Source organism: Cygnus olor, chromosome 1 (genome assembly GCF_009769625.2).
Source record: "Cygnus olor isolate bCygOlo1 chromosome 1, bCygOlo1.pri.v2, whole genome shotgun sequence".
NCBI classification, from domain to species: Eukaryota; Metazoa; Chordata; class Aves; order Anseriformes; family Anatidae; genus Cygnus; species Cygnus olor.
The window spans coordinates 191795600-191820088 of record NC_049169.1 but is presented as its reverse complement, the minus strand read 5'-3'; the positions used below and the strand labels follow the sequence as shown (position 1 = coordinate 191820088).

At 38.9% G+C, this 24489-nt stretch overlaps 1 protein-coding gene across 1 annotated transcript in view; it reads left to right on the top strand.

The window, feature by feature from the left end:
* DDX10 (DEAD-box helicase 10) overlaps positions 1 to 24489 on the top strand; it is a 191433-nt gene that overhangs the window by 157138 nt on the left and 9806 nt on the right. Inside the window, exon 17 of the mRNA XM_040544089.1 lies at positions 20813 to 20946. Within this exon, the coding sequence (XP_040400023.1) occupies positions 20813 to 20946 (134 nt within the window). The remainder of the gene's footprint in view (positions 1 to 20812; positions 20947 to 24489) is intronic.

Sequence of the window (24489 nt, the reverse complement as noted above, 5' to 3'; positions counted from 1 at the left end):
GTTCAGTGAACCAGACGGTGCTGAAGATAGCAAATGAAAAGGAGTTTAAACATGTCAGTACATAAAGTATTGTACTATTGTCTAATTCGAAATACCTCGCAAAATCATGGTAGTGGCATTTCTGGCATGGTACTGCTTGTAAATATTGTTGCTCTGAATGTCATGCTCACCATTTGGCTTATATCACAGTTTAAATAAAAATCATAACCAGTTGCCTCAGTCAGATTTTCTGTGTGCTGTAATCTCAATTACTTGACACCATATTCAGAGCAGATGTTTAATCTGTCACTTTCCCTATTACATATACTGTCAGACAAGAAAAAAGCTCAAATGATTTATCTCATCTCTAGATTATTTTTGCATGTTGATAGGTGATTTCTTCTTGATACTGAAAACCTGTGCACTCGAAAAACTTGTTGGAATAAAGAGAGAAAATAATTACAAAGCAAGTGCTTTAATGCAATTTTATTTGGTTGGAGGTGTTGCTGTAGCCTCCAGTCACCCAAATGTTGTCCTGAATAACTTCTGAATAAATTAAACTGCTTCTTGCATATGTCCTTATGGCAGCTACATTAATCATAACTGCACTGAAAGAGTTGCATGCTGGCAACAGTTCCTAATTTATTTTTCTTAAATGGGGAGTTCATTAAAAAACGACTCTTTAGCACAGCTCTTCAGGCGTCACAGCATTGTAACTGAAATAATGCACCAACCGGTTCATGTCGCTACCTCTTGGGCTTCCTATAAGGGAAATCTCCACCTAACACCATCTGAGTGGTCACTTCACTACTAACATGGTGGCTGACAGAGAATTAAGGTTTCTTAAGAAAAAGCAAAATCTGTTTTGCCAGCTAGAACAATGTGGGATTTTATTTATTTATTTATTTAATAAACCTTCTTTGGTAATTTTGGTATCCTGAACTTTTGATTTCTTTTTTAATTATTTATTTTATGACGTGTTAGAGTACAAGGAGTTCTGGATTGTTAGTGTAACTAATGGGTTATTAATGATAAACTATTAAGAAAGCTTAAAAATAGTGGAAATGGAATGAGGACCTTATTTTAAGCTAAGCCTTGGGGTGAAGAAACAAGAATAGCAAAACTGGAAATTTTAGAGCTTTGGGGAAGAGCTGAGATTGTTGGTGTTCCCGTGGTGTTTTCAATATCCTAATAAGTCAGGTTGTTAAAATGTGGAAATTCATGCAAGGAAGTTGGAGTAAAATTCAGCTACAGATCTTCCTCTAGGTTTAGGCTATTTTTCCTGCTGTTCCTCCGAAGGCAGGTCTTGTCTCTGTCTCTGTGTCCTGATCATCTCGTTTCTGCTGTTACTCAGCCTGGCTGAACAGAGAGATGTGGCTAGAGCTTAGAAAAAAAAAAGAGGGTTTATGATCTTTGGAAAAGAGGGCAGACCACTCAGAAGGATTATAAGGATGTTGTAAGGATGTGTAGAGACAAAATTAGAAAGGCCAAAGCTCACCTGGAGCTCAATCTGGCTACTGCTGTAGAAAATGTTTTTATAAATACATTAACACAAAAAGGAGGACTAAGGAGAATCTCCGTCCTTTACTGGATGCGGGGCGGAACTTAGTGATGAGAGATGAGGAAAAGGCTGAGGTGCTTAATGCTTTCTTTGCATCAGTCTTTAGTGGCAAAACTAGTTGTTATCTGGATACCCAATACCCTGAGCCGGTGGAAGGGGATGGGGAGTAGGATGTGGCCCTCACAATCCATGAGGAAATGGTTGGTGACCTGCTACAGCACTTAGATGTATGCACGTCGATGGGGCCGGATGAGATCTACCCGAGGGTACTGAGAGAGAATTGGCAGAGGAGCTGGCCAAGCTGCTTTCCATCATTTTTCAGCAGTCCTGGCTATCAGGGTAGGTCCTAGTGGACTGGCGGCTAGCAAATGTGATGCCTGTCTACAAGAAGGGCCAGAAGGTAGACCTGGGAAACTATAGGCCTGTTAGTTTGACCTCAGTGCCAGAGAAGCTCATGGAGCAGATTATCTTGAGTGTCATAACGCGGCACTTACAGGGCAACCAGGCGATCAGGCCCAGTCAGCACGGGTTTATGAAAGGCAGGTCCTGACGAACCTGATCTCCTTCTATGACGAAGTGACACGCTTGGTGGATGAGGGAAGGGCTGTGGATGTGGTCTACCTTGACTTCAGTAAGGCTTTTGACACGGTTTCCCACAGCATTCTCCTCGAGAAACTGGCTGCTCTTGGCTTGGACTGGCGTACGCTTTGTTGGGTTAGAAACTGGCTGGGTAGCCGGGCCCAAAGAGTCGTGGTGAATGGAGTCAAATCCAGTTGGAGGCCGGTCACTATTGGAGTCCCCCAGGGCTCAGTACTGGGGCCAGTTCTCTTTAATATCTTTATCGATGATCTGGATGAAGGGATCGAGTGCACCCTCAGTAAGTTTGCAGATGACACCAAGTTAGGTGCGTGTGTCGATCTGCTCGAGGGAAGGAAGGCTCTGCAGGAGGATCTGGATAGGCTGGACCGATGGGCTGAGGTCAACTGTATGAAGTTGAACAAGGCCAAGTGCCGGGTCCTGCACCTGGGGCGCAACAACCCCAAGCAGAGCTACAGGCTGGGAGATGAGTGGTTGGAAAGCTGCCTGGCGGAGAAGGACCTGGGAGTACTGGTTGATAGTCGGCTGAATATGAGCCAGCAGTGTGCTCAAGTGGCCAAGAAGGCCAGCAGCATCCGGGCTTGCATAAGAAGCAGTGTGGCCAGCAGGTCTAGGGAAGTGATTGTGCCCCTGTACTCGGCTCTGGTGAGGCCGCACCTCGAGTACTGTGTTCAGTTTTGGGCCCCTCACTACAAGAAGGACATCGAGGTGCTCGAGCGAGTCCAGAGAAGGGCGACAAAGCTGGTGAGGGGTCTGGAGAACAAGTCTTACGAGGAGCGGCTGAGGGAGCTGGGCTTGTTCAGCCTGGAGAAGAGGAGGCTCAGGGGCGACCTTATCACTCTCTACAGGTACCTTAAAGGAGGCTGTAGCGAGGTGGGGGTTGGTCTATTCTCCCACGTGCCTGGTGATAGGAGGAGGGGGAATGGGCTAAAGTTGTGGCAGGGGAGGTTTAGGTTGGATATTAGGAAGAACTTCTTTACTGAAAGGGTTGTTAGGCATTGGAATGGGCTGCCCAGGGAAGTGGTTGAGTCGCCATCCCTGGAGGTCTTTAAAAGATGTTTAGATATAGAGCTTAGTGATATGGTTTAGTGGAGGACTTGTTAGTGTTAGGTCAGAGGTTGGACTCGGTGATCTTGAAGGTCTCTTCCAACCTAGATGATTCTGTGATTCTATGAAACTTCAACAATCTGTGACAAAGCAATGAGAAATTTGTTTGATCCTAAAGATGCCTGCTAGTGTTTTTAAGTAACTGTGAGTAACTGCATATTCTACTAATTAACATTTATAGTTAGGATTTATTTTAAAAGCATATATTGATTCCGGTAATTAGCTAAGTACAGTTGAGCCTAATTGCCATTTTGGCTTCATCTAAGCAAGGATTAAAGGTATGGCACTACAGATGATGCTGGATTTTAAAATTTTACATGCCAAACAATGTTACATGAACAGTTAAATTTCAGGCTGCTCCATGAGCTGTAACCCGGTCAGTGAGATGCACACTAAGATAGCCATGCTTTGTCTTGGCTGGCATCTAGAAGTTTAGTTTGGAAATTTATTCAGCTATGTGATTTATTCAGTAATATGTGATTGTTAATGTGCCACTGCTAGCACTGAAAAATACCCGTAAGATCCTGCCAGAAAATACTGTCCTAATGAGCTACCAGCATTTGCACGGGTATAATCAGGATTAGCTTCATCTAGGAGAAGGTGGACACGACTGCCTTATTTTGCAACCCACGACTACAGTTTATGCTTTCACTGAATGCAGATTAAACCAACCGTGCCTGCTTTCCTGAGCCAATCCTAACTGGAAATTGGCTGCTTTCTGTTTCTGTTTTGAATATTGGATCACTAACGGAGAGATGTCAGTTCATTTAATTGAGAATGAGTTGGTAGATACTGAATTAATCTTCTGACATAAAACTGCTGCCGACCATCTCCATAGGAGTGCTAGACTGAGTTGTGTGAGGAGTGCTCACCTATTGAACGAAGGTAAATGGACTGATGGCGTGTTGTTCTGCACTGGTAGGCAATGTGGGACCCCATCTCACCATGGTTCTGGGCAACTTCAACTAGGGTGAAGCATTAGATGAAAAGATAATTTGCTTGTTGAAAATTATGCTTGCCTCTAGTTGGAAGTACTCCTACAGAAATAAACACACTTGATTTAAATTGGAGTGGATAATAAGCTTAGTTTTGTTTCTTATGTATGAATTCATTGACATAATCAGTCTTGCAGCCCTTCCAGTGTAGCCCATTGTGTTTTCTTTCGTATATTTGTATTAAATATTATAAATTCATGACTGCAGGAAAGCAGCTAATTGATGTAGCTGTGTAAATGTTCTCCAAATACCTGGTATATGACATAGTAAATCACTGCTCTTATTAACAGACTAAATAGGAATGAGATGAAATAAAAAGAATAATATAGCAGGTAATGAAAATCAATAAAGAAATCCTGAGAATGTGTATACCAATATGAATTATTTTTTCTAAATGGTCAAGTAAATTATTAATGATAATTTTGGAGACACTACTGAGACATTTGTTAAACTACAGAAGCGTGAAAGGCGTCAGTGTATGTGCTGCACATTTTTCTGTTAGCCAGTTATTTTTCTGCAAAATTTATCCAGTTCGTGTGCAGAGGAGAGGGGGAACATCAGGCGTCCGTTTCTGTGTGATATCTTTTGCCATCAGAACAGCCCTGGCAGTCTGTTTCTCGCTGTTGGTCTGTAGTAGCTGCTCCTGCAACATTCCCAGAATATGCAAGTGAATATAGGAACATTACAGAATCACAGAATCATCTAGGTTGGAAGAGGCCTTCAAGATCACCGAGTCCAACCTCTGACCTAACACTAACAAGTCCTCCACTAAACCATATCACTAAGCTCTAAATCTAAACGTCTTTTAAAGACCTCCAGGGATGGTGACCCAACCACTTCCCTGGGCAGCCCATTCCAATGCCTAACAACCTCTTTGGTGAAGAAGTTCTTCCTAATATCCAACCGAAACCTCCCTGGCACAACTTTAGCCCATTCCCCCTTGTCCTATCACCGGTCATGTTAAAACTTCAGGTTTAGGAAGGAGCAGTGGATGGCACAGTCCAGCTGTGATGCTGTTTTCAACCAGTGTACAGCATACGTGGGGGACCAGTATGCTGGTTATGGGCTGTGATTTTGAAAGTGTGAACCTCACCTGGCCCTCTGTCTCCTTGCTTTGTATTCTTCTTAGCAACTCCAACCTGTGTGATTAGCTTTGAGAAATCCCTGTTTAATAATTTGTTTGTACCAGGGAGAATTTTATTTAGTTCCCTGAAAATGTGTCTGATCTGCTGAAAAATGCATATACAGTATTCTTCAGAAATTGTTTATATACATATATATATATATATAAATCACAATATCAGTCAGGTACAGGGATTTGAACGTTGATGCAGGATTACACTATCACTGCACTCAAGTTCACCATTCAGTTAAAAATAAATAAATGTCAGTATGCTCTGTGTTGGAAGGGTTCCAGAATTAACTGTTCTGAACTATTCCTATGAATGTGCCATAATGACTCTCTTAAATTTTTCTCAAAAAAATTCTCTTAATTTTTTCTCAAAAATGCCTGTTTTAGCCATCTGTAGAATTATCCTAAGACCATTCATTTCACTCTTGTGCCTTCTGAAGCAACCACAGATTTAAGACTGGAGGGGAACCACCTTTCTCTGGCAGCTCCTGCCCTGATGGTTGCGATGGCTGAGGTCCACCAGAACCCAGTGGGAGTTGCAGCACAGCCGTGACACTCTAATAATAAGAGAATAAGATCTAATAATAAGAGAATAAGTCTCTTCTGATTTATGACAGCATATGCAATACATTGCTTCTCGCCATTCTATCTATATTGGAAAGCAGATAAAATTCATAAATAAAAAGTCCCTGAAAATGGAGCACTTTGGAAAATCTCCATTCCAGTTTTGTCTCTATTCTGCTTCAGTTTAATGAGCCACATTTGTTCCAATTCAGAGATGTCAGTGGTGCAGCAGCAAGAGCATTTTGGTGCAGTACTTCTTGTATGTCTTGCAGGCAGCAGCTTTAGTTAGCATGCAGGAGGTTTACTGGTGTTCACTTCTCATTATCAGAAGCTATGGAATATAATTTGGTGAATCTTCATTTCCAAATAAGCGTTCGTTAACAAAAGGAAAATGACTGCACTGTACATTATGCAAACCAGATCAAAAGCACTGAATAGATGGAAAAGATGGGGAGAAGTGACTAAATAAAGTTAAAAACAAATTTGAGAAACCAGTTGTCCAAAACTCTCTCCAAAAAAAAATCTAGATTGAAAATCTAGGTATTTCACATTTGCAAAATGAAATTGATCTTGAAAATGCGGTACACTGCATTGCAATGCCTGCAATAAAATGAATTTAACAATGTTAGCAATGAAGCACAAAGTTAGAACCAAAATAGCTTTCCAATGCTTAAATTTATTCTGATACTAATTTATTTGATGGTGGTTCTCAATTTATCTGCACTCATCCTTAAAGCACTTTATATCCTCTTATTTGTGCTCTTTCCTTACAAGCAGCATTTCATCAGCCTGTACACAAAATTTGGTTGTTATAGAAATAAGGTGGTGAATAAATATTTTGAAAAGAATTCTTTCAGGTTCCTTTCTGCAGAAAAATCTTAATTTCTCTGAAACTTGTAATAAGTGCTGTATATTTTATTTGTTCATGACTCTGAAAACTAGGTGTTTCTTTGCACTGTGCAAAGCACAGGAGCGTGCTGGGAGTTCTTTGCACCATACCCATCCTCTGGCTACCAACCAGTCTGAAAAAACAGGAGGAAATGAACGTGAAGAATCAGAATTTTCTGGTGGTATGGATTACTTTGGAGGTAAAGAAAAGACAGGTAAAAGCCCAGTTTGAAGATAATAGTAGTGCAACATTAGCAGGTGCTGCATTCTGGCTGTCTGATTTTCAGGAAATGGAGTGAAGTTGCTCAGATAAATCAGAAGTTGTTTCTTTCTTCACCTGAATACCAAGTAGCTCTTTCTCCAGCAGGAAAATAGCTTTCTGGTCTTCTAATAAAGCCCCTTTTCCAATGTTTTTTAACATTGGTTAGCCAGTGAATCTGATCATGTATTTGATTGCAGCCAGGAAGTGATTTGGGATTTGTAAATATAAACGTGCTGATTCCAAGGAATTTCAGTTTGGACTGTTTTGGAAAGGTGTTTATCCAAAAGCCGAATGCTGTAGTACTAGGCTCATTAGTTACAACTCTTTCTTGACAAATGTGGAAAGAGTGACCTTTGAAGAAAATAGTCCTTCAAGGAATGCTTTGTAGAAAAGCATTGTGTTGTTAAAAACCTTTCTTCAACGTCAGGTCTCAGTGTACCATCCAGGCAGATATCCTGGAGCTGAAAACATCGACTCCTTTAAGCTGGGCTTTCTTTGTTGTTTAAGAGGTACTTGTTGGTTTGGTTAATTTGGTATGCTAGGTAATTTAAGTCTGTTTCTTGCTTGAGACTTATTTGAATGGTTCATTTTGCGGGTGGAATCTGCAGAGGGAGAGCAGCTGGTAAATTTGCTGCTATTTCTTGTTGGGCGAGTGCTCCTTTGTGCTCAGAAAGCTGAGATGCTGGATTTAATGGGCATTGTCAACTTTGGCGAAGGTGGAGGCACTTCTCATGTGTGTCTGTACAAGCTAGCGTGGTGTATAGAGCTCGGTCAGAACTGCACGTGCTGGGCACCAGGCTAAAGTACAGTTGGGTACATTTGGATTAAATGGATTTGGTGTTCAGGGGTTACATGAAAGGACTCCATTGCTTGTTGGAGATGGGACAGATAGCTCTTTGGCTGTCCGAGCTTTACCTAGGTGTACCTTTGTATTTCTCATCTGTGATAGCAGTTATGAAACTTCAAATGTGATTATTGTGTAGAAAAAGAGTTGAGACATCACCTGGTTAGCGATGGGAGATCTCCAGTGCCAGAAGATGGGAATTCACGAATCTGGGGGTTAGTCTGGTGCATCTGAGCTGTCTGGGAATCTCTTTGTTTTTATTTTTTGATAATTTACTTCCTGACAAAAGTAAAACATGCTATGGATCATCCAAAGATCTCATTTATCAACCTGGCTGCGCAAGAAGCGTTACTTGGGGTGTTGAAATAGCTTGCCAGTGAGGTGGCTGAAGCCCTCAAAGAGGTACATTATGTTCAGTGGTGTTTCCATTTCATCACAGTTGTGAAGAAAAGTTACAGAACAGTGACTTGAATTATGATGTCGCTTTAAGAAAAGGCATTTACAAATAACTTTATCTCTTTTTAGTTATGCATAATGTATAAAACATGATTCTGTGCCTACTTAATAAAAATAGACTTAATACAAAAAGCAAGTTTAATTAAAACTCATAACCGGAGATGTCAGAATGCTGATCACAGGTCTGAAAGTACTTCTTTCTAAATTTAGTTATATATTCTGAATTTCATGATGGATATTATGTACTCAGTGCTTTGGGGAGTCATGCATAATGTAACAAGGGTTTTCGCTTAACAGTACCTCTAGCAAATGTTCTCTGTGCTAATATTGTATGCCAAGTAGAATGTGATATAACAAATGATTTATTTATTTTATATAGGTCATTAAATTTTATCCTCAAAATTTTGTGAAACTGCAAGAACTTAAAAAGAAAGCATAACATATTTAAACGTGCGAGAGGAGATAGGTTTGTAGTTGCAACCAAATCACAACTGGCTTTTATGATCAGGTGGTTCTACTGAGGCAGAAATAATTTTAGTGACTCCATAAAGCTGAAATCCTAAACTTGTCTCTTGCAAAGAGTAGTAGTCCTGAAGAAAGCAAAAATAATATTTTCAAGATTAAATATTCCTTGTGCAAATATATGAGACTTATGTAAGGAGGATCAGGCACTTTGGCTCTGCCGTTTCTCAAACAAAGCAATACTGCTATGTCTGTAAAACTACATTAAAGCTTAACATTGTTTCCAAGTCACATCTGATTTTTTCTTGTTTACCTTTGTTTATTACAACAAGTGGAAAAAAAATGTTTGTGAGGCAAAAAAGGATTGATTTTCATCTGTCATTTTAATTATTAGGTCAAGAATTGAAAAAGTTATGCAAGTCTAAGACATTGTACAACAGGTGTTGGAGAAAAGTGGCAGTTTAATATAATTTTTTATGTATGAGGTATGTTACGGTTGCTGGTTTTGGATTTTTGTTGAGATTGAACCAACAAATACCAATGACTTCTAACTGATCTGTTGTGTGACTTTGTAAATTCTCAGACCTATAAAATCTTGAGGAGGATTCTGGGAGGTACTAACAAGGCCATAGTAAATCCTGTACGTCCCTTTAGCAGTTTAGGAAAGATTTTTAAATATTTGCTTCTAGCAGTGGTAAAACATGTTTCCTAAATGCAGTTGGTTGAAGTGTCCACCTACAGTCTGATGGGTGGATTATTGTTTATATCTTAGGATAGAGCCAAGACCTCCACAACTTCCTGGTAGTTTGGATTCTAGGTCTGCTTGCAGAGTTTCCAAATAGGAATTGTATGGCACTGAAACCAAATGTTCTGTGAAGGTTTTGCTGAAAATGTAATTATGATTTGAATTTGTTGAAATTTCTTCTCAGACTGATCAGTCAGTATATACATTTTTCTGCTGGTCGGGAGCCAAACCAGCTGGTGGATGCATCTTTTTTTAACTGGTGACCCATTCAGAAAGTAGTCGGGCAGCGCCTTTTTGCCCTAGAACAGGACAAGCAGTGGCTTTTTATCTCAGCTTTCATCAGGCCAAGAGTTTTCTCCAACGCTGCGCCCTGGCTGATGAGCTACGCGTTAGCTGGTGTGATCTAAAGGAGAGAAATGGAGGAAATACTTCGAAAACTTGAAAAGTAAATGAGCAATCTGTTCTCAGGTTGGTGCAAAAATAACAGGTTTATAACAGGGAAATTCGGTACAGACACTAGAAAAATCTTCCAGTGGTGAGGTTATCTGAATACTGGAACAAGTTTTTGAGGAGATTGTGGGATCCTCCTTACTGAAGGCTTGAAAAACAAAGGTGGTAATGATGTAACTGAGCTTACTTGCTGAGGGGGGATGGAGAAGGTGACCACCAGCTATATCCTGCAAGTCCTGCCTGGTTTGTCTTGACGCACCTGCACTGCTGTGTGTGGCTGAGAGGCTTCTGTGTCAGGATCAGAAATATCCCATCCAGGAATGTGACAGAGACAGATTCATGGAACAAATCCATCGACTGGATTTTTCTTGGAAGCTGCTGTAAGAGAGCGTTTAACAGTATTTTTCTGTGGGTTTTGAGATTATCACCATACTGAGATTAATGGAGTGTTAAGCATCCAGTTGCTGTCAGTCTCAAGAAGTTATCGTTACATCAGTTCAGCTAGTTCATGCATTTGACCTTCTAATGGCAAATCTGAAAACCAAAATTAATGCATTTTATTAATTTAAAACAAGCAAAGGTTCTGGAGGATGAAGATAGCACGAAGACTTAAAGCCCTACTTTACAGAATAACATTGTGTGAACTCATGAATATTATCTAGGCTTATGCTTTTATTTAGTGCATTTATTTTTATTTGTAGTGAAGATGGTGGTTTTCATTGTGTGACCTATACAGAAAGCATGTCGTGGATCTGTACTAAATTCTGTTTCTGGTGGAGGTCCTCTGGGGTAATAAAAGCTCACACTTTTCTGTTTATTGTGGCCAGTGAATTCATGAGAACTGGCAATATGTCTACAGTCAAACCAGCAGTCTTGTTTTTAGTTTGCTGTTTCTGTTTCCAGTATTTACTAATGTACGGCAAGTCACAATTGCAAGCAGCTTGCATAACACCAAGAAGTCAGTAGAGCAAATGAGCTGTTCGCACTGGAGTTCATAATGAGCAGTAAAGTTAAGCTAAAATTACTTTTTCTGACACCTTTCTAAGCATGCTACAATTTATTTTTAAATCAGTGAGTCTAACATTTATCCTTGTTCTCCCTTTCCTTGACAGTTTGTGTGTATGTTGCAAGTATTTGGGAGAAAGATGGGGGAAAAAAAACAACAAAACACCACAACTGAAAACCATCTTAAAATTAAGAACATGATGGATAAAAATCAAAAGTTCAGTAAGAAGACAAAAATAGTTATTTAAATCCATATTTTAAACTAAGTTCGATATGTACTTGAGGAACTGGGCATTTTTGTTTATTCTTCCTTTACTCGTTCAGTCTCTGAATAGAAATTAGGTCTGAGGCCATTAACCGTACTGAAATCATGAAAGGCAGGATACCTGGAAGTAAATTTTATTTTTCAGCAACAGAGAATGTGTATCTTGTTAAATGTTAGTTTAAATTACAGCACCTGCTTGGATAAACTCATATTTTTTTCTTCCACATATCTGCAGTATTCAGGATGGTTCTACTTAAACTATTAATTAGGAATAACTTTAAAATAGTTAACATAATAGTAAAACATAAGCTATATAACAAATTTTATAAGTTATAAAATAATTAAAATTCTGGTTGAAATCTGTTTCCATTTCAGATAGAATGAGACACTAATCATGATTCAAAAATGAACAGTAATCACTGGACAAGTATGTGATGGCTCTTTCTATCATTTGCTAACATCACTATGGAAAAGGAAAATGGAAAAGAAAAATTGAGACTTCAAATAGCATAAAGTAGTACCAAATTTCGTGTAAAAGCCAGTGTAAAACAACCGTGTCTCAGAATACTGAAAAGAAGAGCAAAGGAGACATTTGTTACTTGCATCTACTACTCGGTGAATTAAATGTTTGCTGCTTGTAGTCAGGATTATAGTTGGTGATTTAAATCTCTGATTTAAATTGGCCCACCCACCCTAACAACAAATAGTGTTGTTTTGGTATAGTATAAGAAGTTAAAGTTTGTACCTGCCTGTGCACTGTTAATAACGTTATGTCTAGCCATACCTAAGTTTGATAGTTCAGACAGTTTTACCAAAATGTGATTTTGTGGGAACCCAGTAGAGCCATGTTTCACAAAAGCTATTCTCACAAGAGCTAAATGCCAAGGTAATCGATCATACAGTGTACTGTATCCTGTTGTTATGGATATAATACATTATTTATGCAGTATAAAGATTTTTCAGATGTTGTTGAAATGAACAAGCAAGCGAATGAGCAACTGCAAGGCATAAGATGTCCTTAGCTGAAAACTGCAATTTCTTAAGTTAAAATTTGTGAAGACAACATCAATGACTACAGCATGTTTGAGATCGATTTGCTGTAAGTATGGGGTGGAGGCATCTGGGGAGCAGCAAGAAGTCGTTAATACACTAATTATACCTACAGATAAGTGCCAGATCTTCTGCTCTCACCGTTTGCATACCACCTGTATTTCAATTACTGAAACCAAAAGGTGTTACTCAGTCACTGGAAATACAGTGAAAACATTTTGACAGTAGTGCAAAAGCCAAAGATTGCTTGAGTATAGTACAGTGTTGTTTCCTTAATGAGCCATCGGATAGGGGTGTCACTGTTACATTTAATAAATATAGTTAGCCACGTGCTTAGGCTTTTGATGGGAACTTGTCTCAATTTTGATTTTTTCCCCTCCCTGCGTTGTTTCAAACATTTTGTACTTGTGCTGAATGAGTTGACAGTCTTCACCTGACTCATTTAACAAAATGCCGTATTTGTGGAAGACCTAAGAGATTGATACAATACAGTGCAGCAGGGGGATAAAAAATTACTTCCATAAATAGCTACACATTCAAATAAGGACAGCCTTCTTCCTTTCTCTTGGTCAGATTTGATAGTTCTTTCTAGCTGTTTAGCAGGAAATCCTGTAATGGTACCTGCATGGTAGTTTTCAAACTCGGATTTGGTAACTGTGGATATCTGCAGGATGACCGTGGTGCACTGTTGTGCATTGTGACTTCTTTCACCTTTGTAAGGTAAAAACAGATGGGAAGCTGGCTGCTGGACCTGAGATCCTAGCTACTCTGTTGTTGTTTCTCTGCTTGAGACCAGACAGGACTGTTATAGAAACAGGACAACCACTAATAGTTCCTTTTACCTTGTTATGCTCTCTGGCTGGAGAAATTTGCAGCTCAAAGACTTTCAGGGGTAAAGGCACAGCACGACTGTACATAATAACCTTCGATAGATTTTTCTCACTGTTAACTATCTGCCTACCTCTTGAGCCCATTTAAACGCCTAGCACCTTCTGTATTCTTTGGCAGAAGGTTTCATGGCTTTGCCACTCGTCGCACGAAGGAGGTGCCTTGTGTTGTTTGGCTTTGCGCTCCCTAGTTCCATTTCCCATTGGTTTTATTCTTCTGCACCTGCTACCAGCTCTCCTCCCTCTTTGCTATTTTTCTGCCTTCTTTCTCAATCAGCTCCAGGGCAGGTCCTATGGCTTCTTACTCTTTACCATCTTACTCTTTGCCCTTTCTTATTCCCACCCTCTCCCCCCCTGCTTTTTTTTTTTCTTTTTGTATTACTTGCTCACATGCAAGCAAAATAATGCCTGACAACATAGCATTAGAAAGATTTTGAAAATTCGTTTTGAGGCTTTTGTGTTATCAAATGTTTTACATCAGTTTTCTTTCAGACAAGCATTTAGTGTACATGGTGGCATCTCTGTCCAGCTGCTGCCATGGCAGACACTGGAACCTCTCTGTCTGGCCAGAGATTAAGCTACTACTGTGTTAATTCAAATGCCAGAGATTTTATTAATGGTACTAAAGATCTTAGTTTTGGTCGTTTATGGCAAATAAAACAACTGTGTGCCCATGCCCATGTCACTGGAACTATTAGCTTGCACTGTTGTGCAGTCTTGGTATGCTCAATCTCTAAAATCAACAATATAAGCAGTAGGTTAAACTCTTTTTATTTTTTGGGTCAAAATTTCATATATTCCACTGTATATTTCATTTCCAGTGCTACCAACCTAGTAACTTAATTTCTTCTAAGTTGTATTTTCATGTTTGTAGCATGAATTGCATTTAAGTTAACTGTATTGTGGTTTTATCCTGAGCTTTCACAACAGAATTGTATTAGTCTGCACTTTTGTTAAAATCACATTGATAGTTGTGGCTAGTAACAACTTGAAAAATCTTGTATTTACTGTAAGTATTCTACATTGGCCTTTTAGGAAGAAAATAAAAAATTAAAAGCATAAGTTCCAACTGTGAGGCATAACTATTATAATTCAAATACAAATAGGAACAGATACTTTGAAATAAAAAAAGTTATTTGGATAGAGTTCTCAACATTTCATTTTGAGGTTGTTGAGTCCGTGATTTTAAATTTGGCAAATTATATTATCATTCTCTATATGCATTTGTTGTGCTGATATTAACTCTGATAGAGAATATCAATACTTCATAGAGATCAAGATTACAGATAAGATGTATACCTACTACTATGATAACCACAGAAACTTCAAAAATTTCAAAGAAATTTTTCACAGAAATTTCAAAAATTTAGAAGTGAATGTGGAAATATCTATGATTTTTGTGGTTTTGATGGTTCTCAACTGTGCTTGTGGCACGAGCCCTTTACAACATGAACTGTGTTGGTATATTTACACAGCAAAGATTTGAATGTCAGTATATATGCATCAGTGTGTGCTAGTTTGGGCCACAGGCTTACCCATTCACTGATCATAAATTTTGAGCATATAGGAATGCTAAGAAAGAAAATTAGGTATTTACATGTACATTATTTGAGATGGTTGCTAAATAGCAAGATTCTGGTAGCTAAACTAGGCTAATTTTATTAAGAAGTCAGATTGCTTAAAAAGAAATGAAGAATGGCTGGATGAAACTGAACCTTGGCGTGACCACTAATGCTTGGGAAGGGCAAATATTTTGAAGATAAAGCTAAGAGTTTTCTCTCCTTTCTACCAAAACCCAAGATTGATACTCCTCCCAGAGGCAGGAAGGCAAATTAGATCATCATAGTGTCAAGGACTGTCCGCCTGACTAACTTGAACCGTTGGTTACTCCATCTTTTGGTTACCAGCCTTTCTGGCCAGACCCATTGAATTTGACCAATCCTTCTGAAATAGAGGACCCTGTTCCTGTCCACATCTCCTTTCTGTTGTGTGCCTTGATCTGTTCTGTGTGCTTCACACCAAGAAAACAGAAATTCCTGTAACAACGTGTTCTCTGCTCTTCCTACCCTTTTGTATACCACTTCCTACTTATCCACAAGAAGAAACTAGCCTAGAAGGTTTGACAAAAACAGTTTTGGAAAGGATATGTATATTGCCTATTCAGTGTTGCAGATGGTAGGGTAAATGACACTGGGGAAAAAAGCTCACATGACTTGATCACCTGGACAAGCTTGAGAATTCAGCACATGTGAACCTAACGAGGTTCAACAAGTCCAAGTGCAAGGTGCTGCACCTGGGTTGGGGCAATCCCAGATGTGAGCACAGACTGGGAGAAGAACTCATTGAGAGCAGCCCTGCAGAGAAGGACTTGGGGGTTCTGATGGACAAAAAGCTTGACAAGAGCCAGCAGTGCATGCTTGAGGACCAGAAGGCCAGCTGCATCCTGGGCTGCATTGACAGAGGGGTGGCCTTCAGGTAGAGGGAGGTGATTGTACCCCCCTACTCTGCCCTTGTGAGGCCCCACCTGCAGTGCTGCATCCAGGTCTGGGCCCCCCAGCACAAGAAGGATGTGGGGCTGTTAGAGTGGGTCCATAGGAGGGCCACAAAGATGATTAGAGGGCTGGAGCACCTCTCCTATGAAGAAAGGCTGAGAGAGCTGGGGCTGTTCAGCCTGGAGAAGAGAAGGCTCAGGGGTGACCTTATTGCAACTTTTCAAAACTTAAAGGGTGCTTATAAAAAAGATGGAGAGCAACTGTTTTGCTCAGTCAGACAATGACAAGACAAGGGGGAATGTTTTTTAACTAAAAGAGGGGAGATATATATTAGAGGCCAGGAGGAAGTTCTTCACTCGGAGGGTGGTGAGGCCCTGGCACAGGTTGCCCAGAGAAGCTGTGGATGCCCCGTCCCTGGAGGTGTTCAAGACCAGGTAGGATGGGGCCCTGGGCAACCTGATCTAGTGGGTGGCATGATGAAACTAGATGATCTTTAAGGTCCCTTCCAACCCAAGCCATTCGATGATTATGTGATCACAATTCATGAAGGTTAATCTTAAATACCACCACACGCAACATAGAAATACACCCTTTCCCCTCTTGACGTGCAAGAAAAAATCATCGTAAGACAGATCCTTGCCTCAGTGGAAATGATGCTTTGTCACATCCAGTTAGAAGTGTTGTAATTCAGTTTAGATGGAGCTGAATTTGAAGGCTATTGATGAGCTTTAGACAGTAGGCCATGTGGTTGCCCAGTTTCATCACGGTTTACGCAGCTCTTTCAGGTCTGCACTTGGTTTGCTCCTCTGGCTCCCAGTCAGTTTCCAGTGTTGTCAGAGGCTTTGTTCTTGATCTTCAAAGCAACTATCGGATCAAACACCCTGGCTACATCAAAGATTGTATTTCTATTTGTGAACTGCCAGAATAGCTGTTTTCCTTTGGGGCAAACAAAGTGATGGGATATCAGAGCAACCACGCCTCAGCAGGGGGCTTACTTCTGGGTTAGGGTTTCAGGCTATGAAAAAAACTCCCCAAGGTGAGCAGGTGAATCTAGAGTAAGATGGCTTAAAGGAAATGCTACAAACCTACAAGCACTTTGTTTGTGAATGTGCTTCATCATAAAAATGGCACAGAAGCAACTCCCGTTTTCATCTCAAAAATAACTGTCAGAAAGAAGAAAGTGAACACAATTCTGAATGCTATCAGGTCATGAAAGGGATTACATTTTTAAATATCCCTTTATACAAATTTTAATATTTAAATTTTAAAATATTGTGTACTTGTGTAATGACCTACTAACAGTATTTAAAGCTTATTTTTGCATTGCATTAAAATCACAAACATCACTTCACTTACTGGTAGAGGTCACATCATTAACAAAAGCTAAAGGGTGACATAGCTCAAAAGGAACTGAAAGTTTTAGTAAAGTTAATAAATATTTTATAATGTGTGACTGTTGACAGATGGAAATCAAATCTGATCAACTTCTAAACTAACTTTAAAACTGTTTATTTGTAGTGGACCAGAAATACCCCTCCACTGTGCTTTCTATAAAGTACTATGGACAGATTGGAACCACTGAAACAATTCTTCCCCCAGCTCGACCTGATTGCTAGGGACAAATGAATTGCTTAAAGGGTTGAATGTAAAAGTTGCAACTCCAAATAATTTAATTAGGTAAAAAATAAATACCTGTTAAATTAAATTAGATATAAATTAAATACCACAATAAATGTATTCTGTAATTTAATCTTGGAAAATGTGAAGTTTTATGTCTACGCATAGGTTTTCATGGCATATTTTTTCAGCTTTTCTTTTATCTCATGATAATAGACAATTTTCACCTGAATGACTACTGAGTGGTAGAAGGGAGACAGCATTTTGCTATTTATAAAAAATTAACCCCTTGAGTGTTCATTTTCTTTAAAAGTTACATCAATTTCTTCATTTTAAGCTCCTCTCAGTCTGGCTAGCACAACTACCTATCTTCATTATATTCATCTTGCTTTATAGGGGAAACTGAGTTGTTGTATCTTACAACAAAGATAATGAGAAGTTGTATTGTCTTCAAGCAGGACAAAAACTCTAGAGGAACCTGCCCTGTTTGCTTCATCTTATGTGCATTTCCAAAATGCCTGAAGTGAGTTATTGTTACTTGATACATATGGCAAGTCGATAGCAATGAGGTTTACAAACCTGCTATATTCCAGCAAAGGTGTTTCGCTGATCTTTTTTTCTGCAAAGTTTTTGCATAAGAATGATCTCCTTATGCCCTAGAGAGAGATTATGTAAATGCAGAAACGTTTCTACCCAATGCCATATTAAAACTGAAAGACTTCCTAGAAAGTTTGTATGGTCTGGAACTAGACTGCAAAATAAAGAGGGACAATCTCTCTGGTATAGTGAAAGAGATACCTTACTATTTTCATTCTACCAAGGGGTAACAAGCTAAGTGCCACCGAATCCTGTTCTCCTGACTGGCCTGATGTGATGATTGAACGGGTTTCTGTCCACAGCAGAACTTTGTAATAAATCATGCTGCAAAGCACATTGTCGCTAACCTTAGACATAAAATACAGATGGTCCAAATCTATTCTTCAGTTAATACTGTCTTTGGTAGTGATTGCCCTAGGTAGCATCCAGTCCCAGTTCTCTAAATTGCATCCTATTTGTAAGTTTTATATAAAGAATTTTTGCAGGTATTATCTTGAGCTACGATGTGACTTTTTTCTCCAGTTCTTGTGGTGAGTAATGTGAAGTCACAAGACTTCTTCCTCCTGACTGGCTGATAAAAATTTGAAGCAAGTGTGAAAAATAATGAGTTTCTGTTGTTAAACTGTGGATGATAAATGTTCATGCTCAAGTTCTTAACAATTTCAGGGACTTACGAGTATTATAATGAATATGTAACAGGCAGTGCTCCTAAGAAATATGACCTCATGATTCCTGATGAATTAGAGGCATCTTTGCCAATTATTTCTCTTGTAATAGTAAGCATTACCTTGAACAAGTCTCTGCAAATTTTCTGCTGGAAAAATGAATATGAGTGTGTAACGAAAGTGAAGGTTTGATCTGTGTGTGCGTAATTGTCTTATGTGCACATATATAAATGACAAAACTTAAGAAATGATGCAATATCAACATTTTGCTGACATAACTGAGAATATGGATGTGAACAGCCCAAGTCTTAAAAGATGACTGCCATTAAACGTTAGCCTTCTGTGGCGTAGTGTCATGCATAAATATTAAAAATATTTTGTTCCATATCACAGCTTTGAATACTGTTTCTCATTTGCCTTTTTTAATATATAATTGTTATGTGCTACTTCCTTTGAAAGAATAGATACAGTGGGACAAGTAAAGAGTAAATATTTAATGTTTAAAAGAAATTGAAAAAAGCTATAATTTAATGCAGGATGCTTTTTGAATATGGAAATGCTTTAGAAAAAGGTAACCTTCAGAATAGTTTTCTGTTCAATTTCTGTGATGTTGTACTAAAAGATGAGCTAGAGAATATTTTTGGAAGCTAGAAAATACTTTTTTCTCTTGATTTTGTTGTGAAGTTTTGCACCTGAAGTTCCCTGGTAATCAACATGCTTTTCAGTAGGTGGTTATATCACTGTAGGTAGTTCACAGTGCTGCTGAGTCTGATGATGCCCTTAGTGATTTTATACGCCCACCTGTGCAATTACCTTTACTAGTATTTCAAAATAATCAAGAATAAAATGAATGCTTGGTATGTTTTTCTTCTGCCTTCTAACAGCAAATCTGGCTTTTAGCACCTTCTCCTGCTTGCTTTCAACGCTTTGTGGAAGTGTCACTGGACAAGCTCTTGCGGCAGTGACTAATCTTACCCCAAGCAGCTTGTTTCCTTCCACATACTGTATATGTCAGTATAATAGGGACCTTTGATATGGGTTGGCTTTTTTTGTTTGTCTTTATTCTGATGAGGTGTGTGCACTTGAAGACATTGTGCTTTTAAAACTGTGGCCTGGAGGTAGATGGAAAAATCAGAAGAAAAATGAACTTCAAATATTTAATAAGTGAAGTTATTTGTAGAATGAAGTGTCGTTTAAATGAGTACTGTTTTGGAAACTTAGCCATGTGAATATTGCTTAGAAATGTAAACAAAAGGTAGCAATGTCTTTAATTATAGTTTCCTTCCATTTGTTTTGCTTTTCACGATAAAAATGCATGCATCTAGCATTTGTGTTGCTTAGAAATGCTTGTAAACTTTTTTTTTATTTGTATGCATATGCAATTGCATATGCCCTCTAGCCCATCTGCTTTCTTTGTGTCTGTTAGTAGTAGTAATATTTGCAAAAGTGGTGCCGTTAGTACAGGACTGTGTTGGGCAGAGTGTATATTTCCAAAGCAGTCAGATTAATTATATTATCCATTATGAAGAGTAGCTTCTGTGCCCTCTTTGTTAAGGAATTCACGAGGCGCTGCCGCACGCTGGGTGAAACTTGCCTTCCCCAACCGGGCTGTGGAGAGGAGGGGAGCTGAGCTCCAGAGAGGGGAGATGGGAGCTTCTGGGAGGGAGCCTGAAGACCACACATCACTTGTGGTGGATAAGACAGTTATTTCAGCTCAAGTGACGTTTTGGGTTTTAACTGCAAAGACAACCGTCTGAATTTTAAATCAGGGTACGTTATAAAGTACACCTTACCCAAGTGATTAATGTGTCCTCTAGCTCACATCTCTTTGCCAGTGTGTTTGAGAGACCATAGAGTTTCATATTAAATACTTTCAGATGACTGTTGATTAGTTGCTGCCAAAATCTCTTCCAATTTTGGTAGATTTAAGATGATGGTGTTAGGAAGGAAGAATTTGAATGTAAATCCTTGAGCTTCATTCTGAATAGTATTTCTTCAGCCTTTAACAGCCTGGAACGATGATGATGACAGAAACGATTCTGTTTTCTTGGCTATGCTAGTGGTGTGAGTGTGTTGTGAGTGTATTGAGTGTGGTTGAATGTTTTTTGTTAGTGCATCTCTATTAATGGAGTCATAGTAATTAACATGGATTTGTTTGCCTGTCTTATAACTCTCCATTTGTCACCTGTCAGGTTGAAGGGGAAACAGTGGCCGTTCTTGCACACAGTGGAAGTGAAGACGAGTTTGACCCAAGTACTCTTCCAGATCCTGATAAATACAAAGACTCGGATGAAGAGCAAGATTCAGAAAGTGAAGATAGTCATAGGTATGTACATGTCTTCTACACTGATTTCAAAGTACTTGTTTTTTAGAAACTGCTGTGTTTAGATGTTAAGAATTCATTTTACAGTCATTTTGTTGCTTCCAGTACTTAATATTTAAGAGTTTTTTATGAGGAAACTACTAAACAGAATCTGTTCAAAAGGGTCTCATTTCCTTTTGTGAAGCTGTGTGAGAAAGATTTTTTTGAGTCAGTGTTGAAGGGATCTCGGTGAGAATGTTCCACAAGCAAAAATCTTGACTAATTCCCAGGAGGTTTCATGCGTTTCAGAAATAGGTTTCTCTACTGTCACGTTCCAGGCTCTGTTTGAAGAGAAAACATCGAACTCATTTGAGGATTTGGATGAGCCTTCTGTACCTGTGTTATATTAAATAAATTAGCGCATGGTAAAACTTGAGTTGCATGATTGATTCAGCATTGCTCAGACTCATCAACACTACAAAAGAAGTGAAATCTGAGTTAGTATAATGAAATTAGCTATGTTAGACATTTCTTGTTAATTTTAAAGTGCATTTTTAATTATATAAAACAGGAGATTTTGTTCCTTGTAGTTTAACAAAAAAGCACAGGGTGGGGATGAGGATCCATAGTTGATGGCAACATTTTGCATGTTTTAGCACATACTGCAGGAAGACCAAAGGATTCCAAGTGAAGTCCTGTGTGTTTTTTGTCATTGGCTTCACAGCAACAAGAGGTCCATCTGGGTGTTTCTGACAAAAAGCCTAATGTGTAACAGATTCAGAAACATATTATTGACACTTGGTGCTGTTAAGTGGGAGTAAAGATCTTTATTTTGCTCTCTTCTAGATGTCTAGGTTTAGAAATCTCTTGCTTTTCACATCTGAATCAGCTAAATCTTAGCAGCTAGTTTGTCACTAGCCCTGATGTGACTGCCTGCTGTGGGGGTGGTATGCAGCACTGGGTGTTGGGACATGGATTTAAGAGCTGGATTACCCTAAGTAAACAGCTGGAGACCATGCCCCCTCTAGCCCCTTTCCCAGTGTGTTGGTCATTAGAACTGACAAGGACAGGGTAAATGCAGAGCTTTTCCTAAGCAGCAGTAAATTGTTCCTTTTTAGTGCAAGGGGGGGGAGAAAGAGGCTAACTGTAACTGAATTGTAGTTCCTTCTGTGTTTTTATTTCCCTAAGCTGATTCAGTATCTCTATGCAATGTAAATGAGTGAAAAAGCTGGATGTAAAATATCAATACAGCCTTCTAAAAACAGGCAGAACATCAGAGACCCACCAATACTTAACAAGATTCTTCCAGTTCCTGCAGTATTTATGACAGCTTGACTCTACTCATAGGCTTTTGGTGGGAGGAAGCAGCATAATTTGTTAAAGATGTTCTTTAATGAAGTTTAAGATTCAGCATTTATTGAGGAGGGTTATGTAAGAGGATTTGTAGATTGCTTTTCATGTGTTACTGGAGTTCAAATATATCTGTCCATACTTGATAAATGTGTTCTCTAGTGGTATTTTTGTATTGCATGGAGCAGAAGTGGGTTAATAGAGTGAAATTTTTAATCAGCTTTACCCAGATAATATTAGAAATGTGGTCAATATTGCCTTTTTAATATATGAGATTCTGATGAGTAATACCTGGATATAAGGCAGCGACTTGAGCCAGAGGATCCTGTAGAACCCCATTTTGTTGGAAGGGACCGTTTCTGTTCTGACATTAGCTGTAAGATAGAGACCAGAAGAAGAGTGTATTTAAGAATTCTGATTTACAAAGAAGATTAACCAAGGTGCCTGGAGAAGTATTTCAGGATACTAATGGGACCTTAGCAGTGCTGGTTTTGTTGTTTTGTCTTCGAGAGCAAATTCTGAGGTGACTTTGGTAGTAATGCTTTGCTGCAGGTTAAAAAAAATGTGGAGAGGGTATCTTGAGGTAACAGGTAACCACTGGCGGTGCATTTCTTGGAAGGAATAAAATCAGGAGTTTATTGGGAAAGTCTGAAGTAGAGCTTCAGTAGGAGGTTGGCCACTAAGCAGTATTTGTGTTGTTAGTATGTCACTTTTGAAGGACAGATTCCTGGAATCGATAAAGCTGATGTACCAGCATGTAGGTGGGAAGGCGTTACCAGCAACTGAGTATGGGAAACCTAATGTCAGAATACTACTCATTAAATAGTAGCTCAGGCATTTCCTGATTACTCCTAAGTTGTTATGTACTTAGTGTAGGAAAAAGGTATTGCAGTGCTGCATTTCTTAAACTAGGTTTAGTATTGTTTCTGCTTGTAGCCTTAGCTAGGAAAGGCTGTCTCAACAATACCATGTTTTGTAGCATAACTGTTTAAAAAGTGTTTTGAAAAAGTGATGGGGGTGTTCAGTTTAAAATTTGGGAATTTTGTTTCAGTATTATTAAAGAACCATTTACTAGGGAAGATCACTTCTGTCTCTCTCTTATGTATTCTTACATCACTTTTTATATTAATCCCTTCCCCAAAGATGTCAGCTAGACTCAGGATCTGCTAAGCTTTAAGAATAAAAGCTGATAGGGTTGGACAGGTTCTTGGCAGTGCTAATCAGTGCAGTTTTTTTGGAATCAGCAGCTGACCTGGCCCACTGGAGCCAGAATGTCAGCTCACAGAGAGAGGGATAAGGTTAGGGCCTTGGTCATTACCTCTCCCTGTGGGGTAGGACAGAGAAGGAAGAATGTATTAAAAAGGAAAACGGGAGTGTAGTAATACTTTCTGACAAAGTATTTTCCTCAGCAAATCTCAAAACACTTTATAGAGGAGGTCAGTATGGTTTTTATAGAAAGGAATGTTGAATCACGAAGTAGCTTCGTAACATGTTGGTGACACAGTTCTGGGAATACAATTCAGGTACTCTGGGGGCCTGTTGAGTGCTCTGACCGCTAGACACAGCGTTCCCTTTGTAACGAGGGGGAAAAATGGTAACTAATCTTTATATTTTTATATAAAAATATTTATATTTTCATTATATTTGTCAGTATGCCAAATTTTCACATATAAACTTAATACCATTGTAGACCCAGTTTTTGCTTTACCATTTTATTGGTTTTGTCCTCACTTGAATTACCTTTGCAGGGAATAGTTTTTTTGAACTTCTCTGTGCCTACAGTATTTCAGTTTCTCCCAAGGAGATTACTTTTGAATGCAATTTGGGCTGAAGAGAGTAATTTTGAGCACAAAAAAAAAAAAGCTATATATATGATCCAAAACTTGAGCTGGCATATAGATTTTTTTTTCTGCCATGTATTAAGTCTTGTCAGGTTTTCTTTTAATAAGTGTACTTTAAGTATGTTGTTTGGAGCATATTTGGAGGTGACTTTGGAATGAAGTGCAATGGTAGAACATTTTCCATGCTACAATGCTATCTACATTGTGTTCATTTATTTGAAAGATAGCTTAAAATCTAGGAGAGGTTTACCAACAAAATAGTCTTTTCTCCTTTTCCTTTATGAATTTCGCCTTGAGCCTGGCAAAGAATGATTTATTTTGAAGGCTGGATTTTATTTGGTCTTTGAAACCTCGGCGTGCGTATAAGTTATTTTGT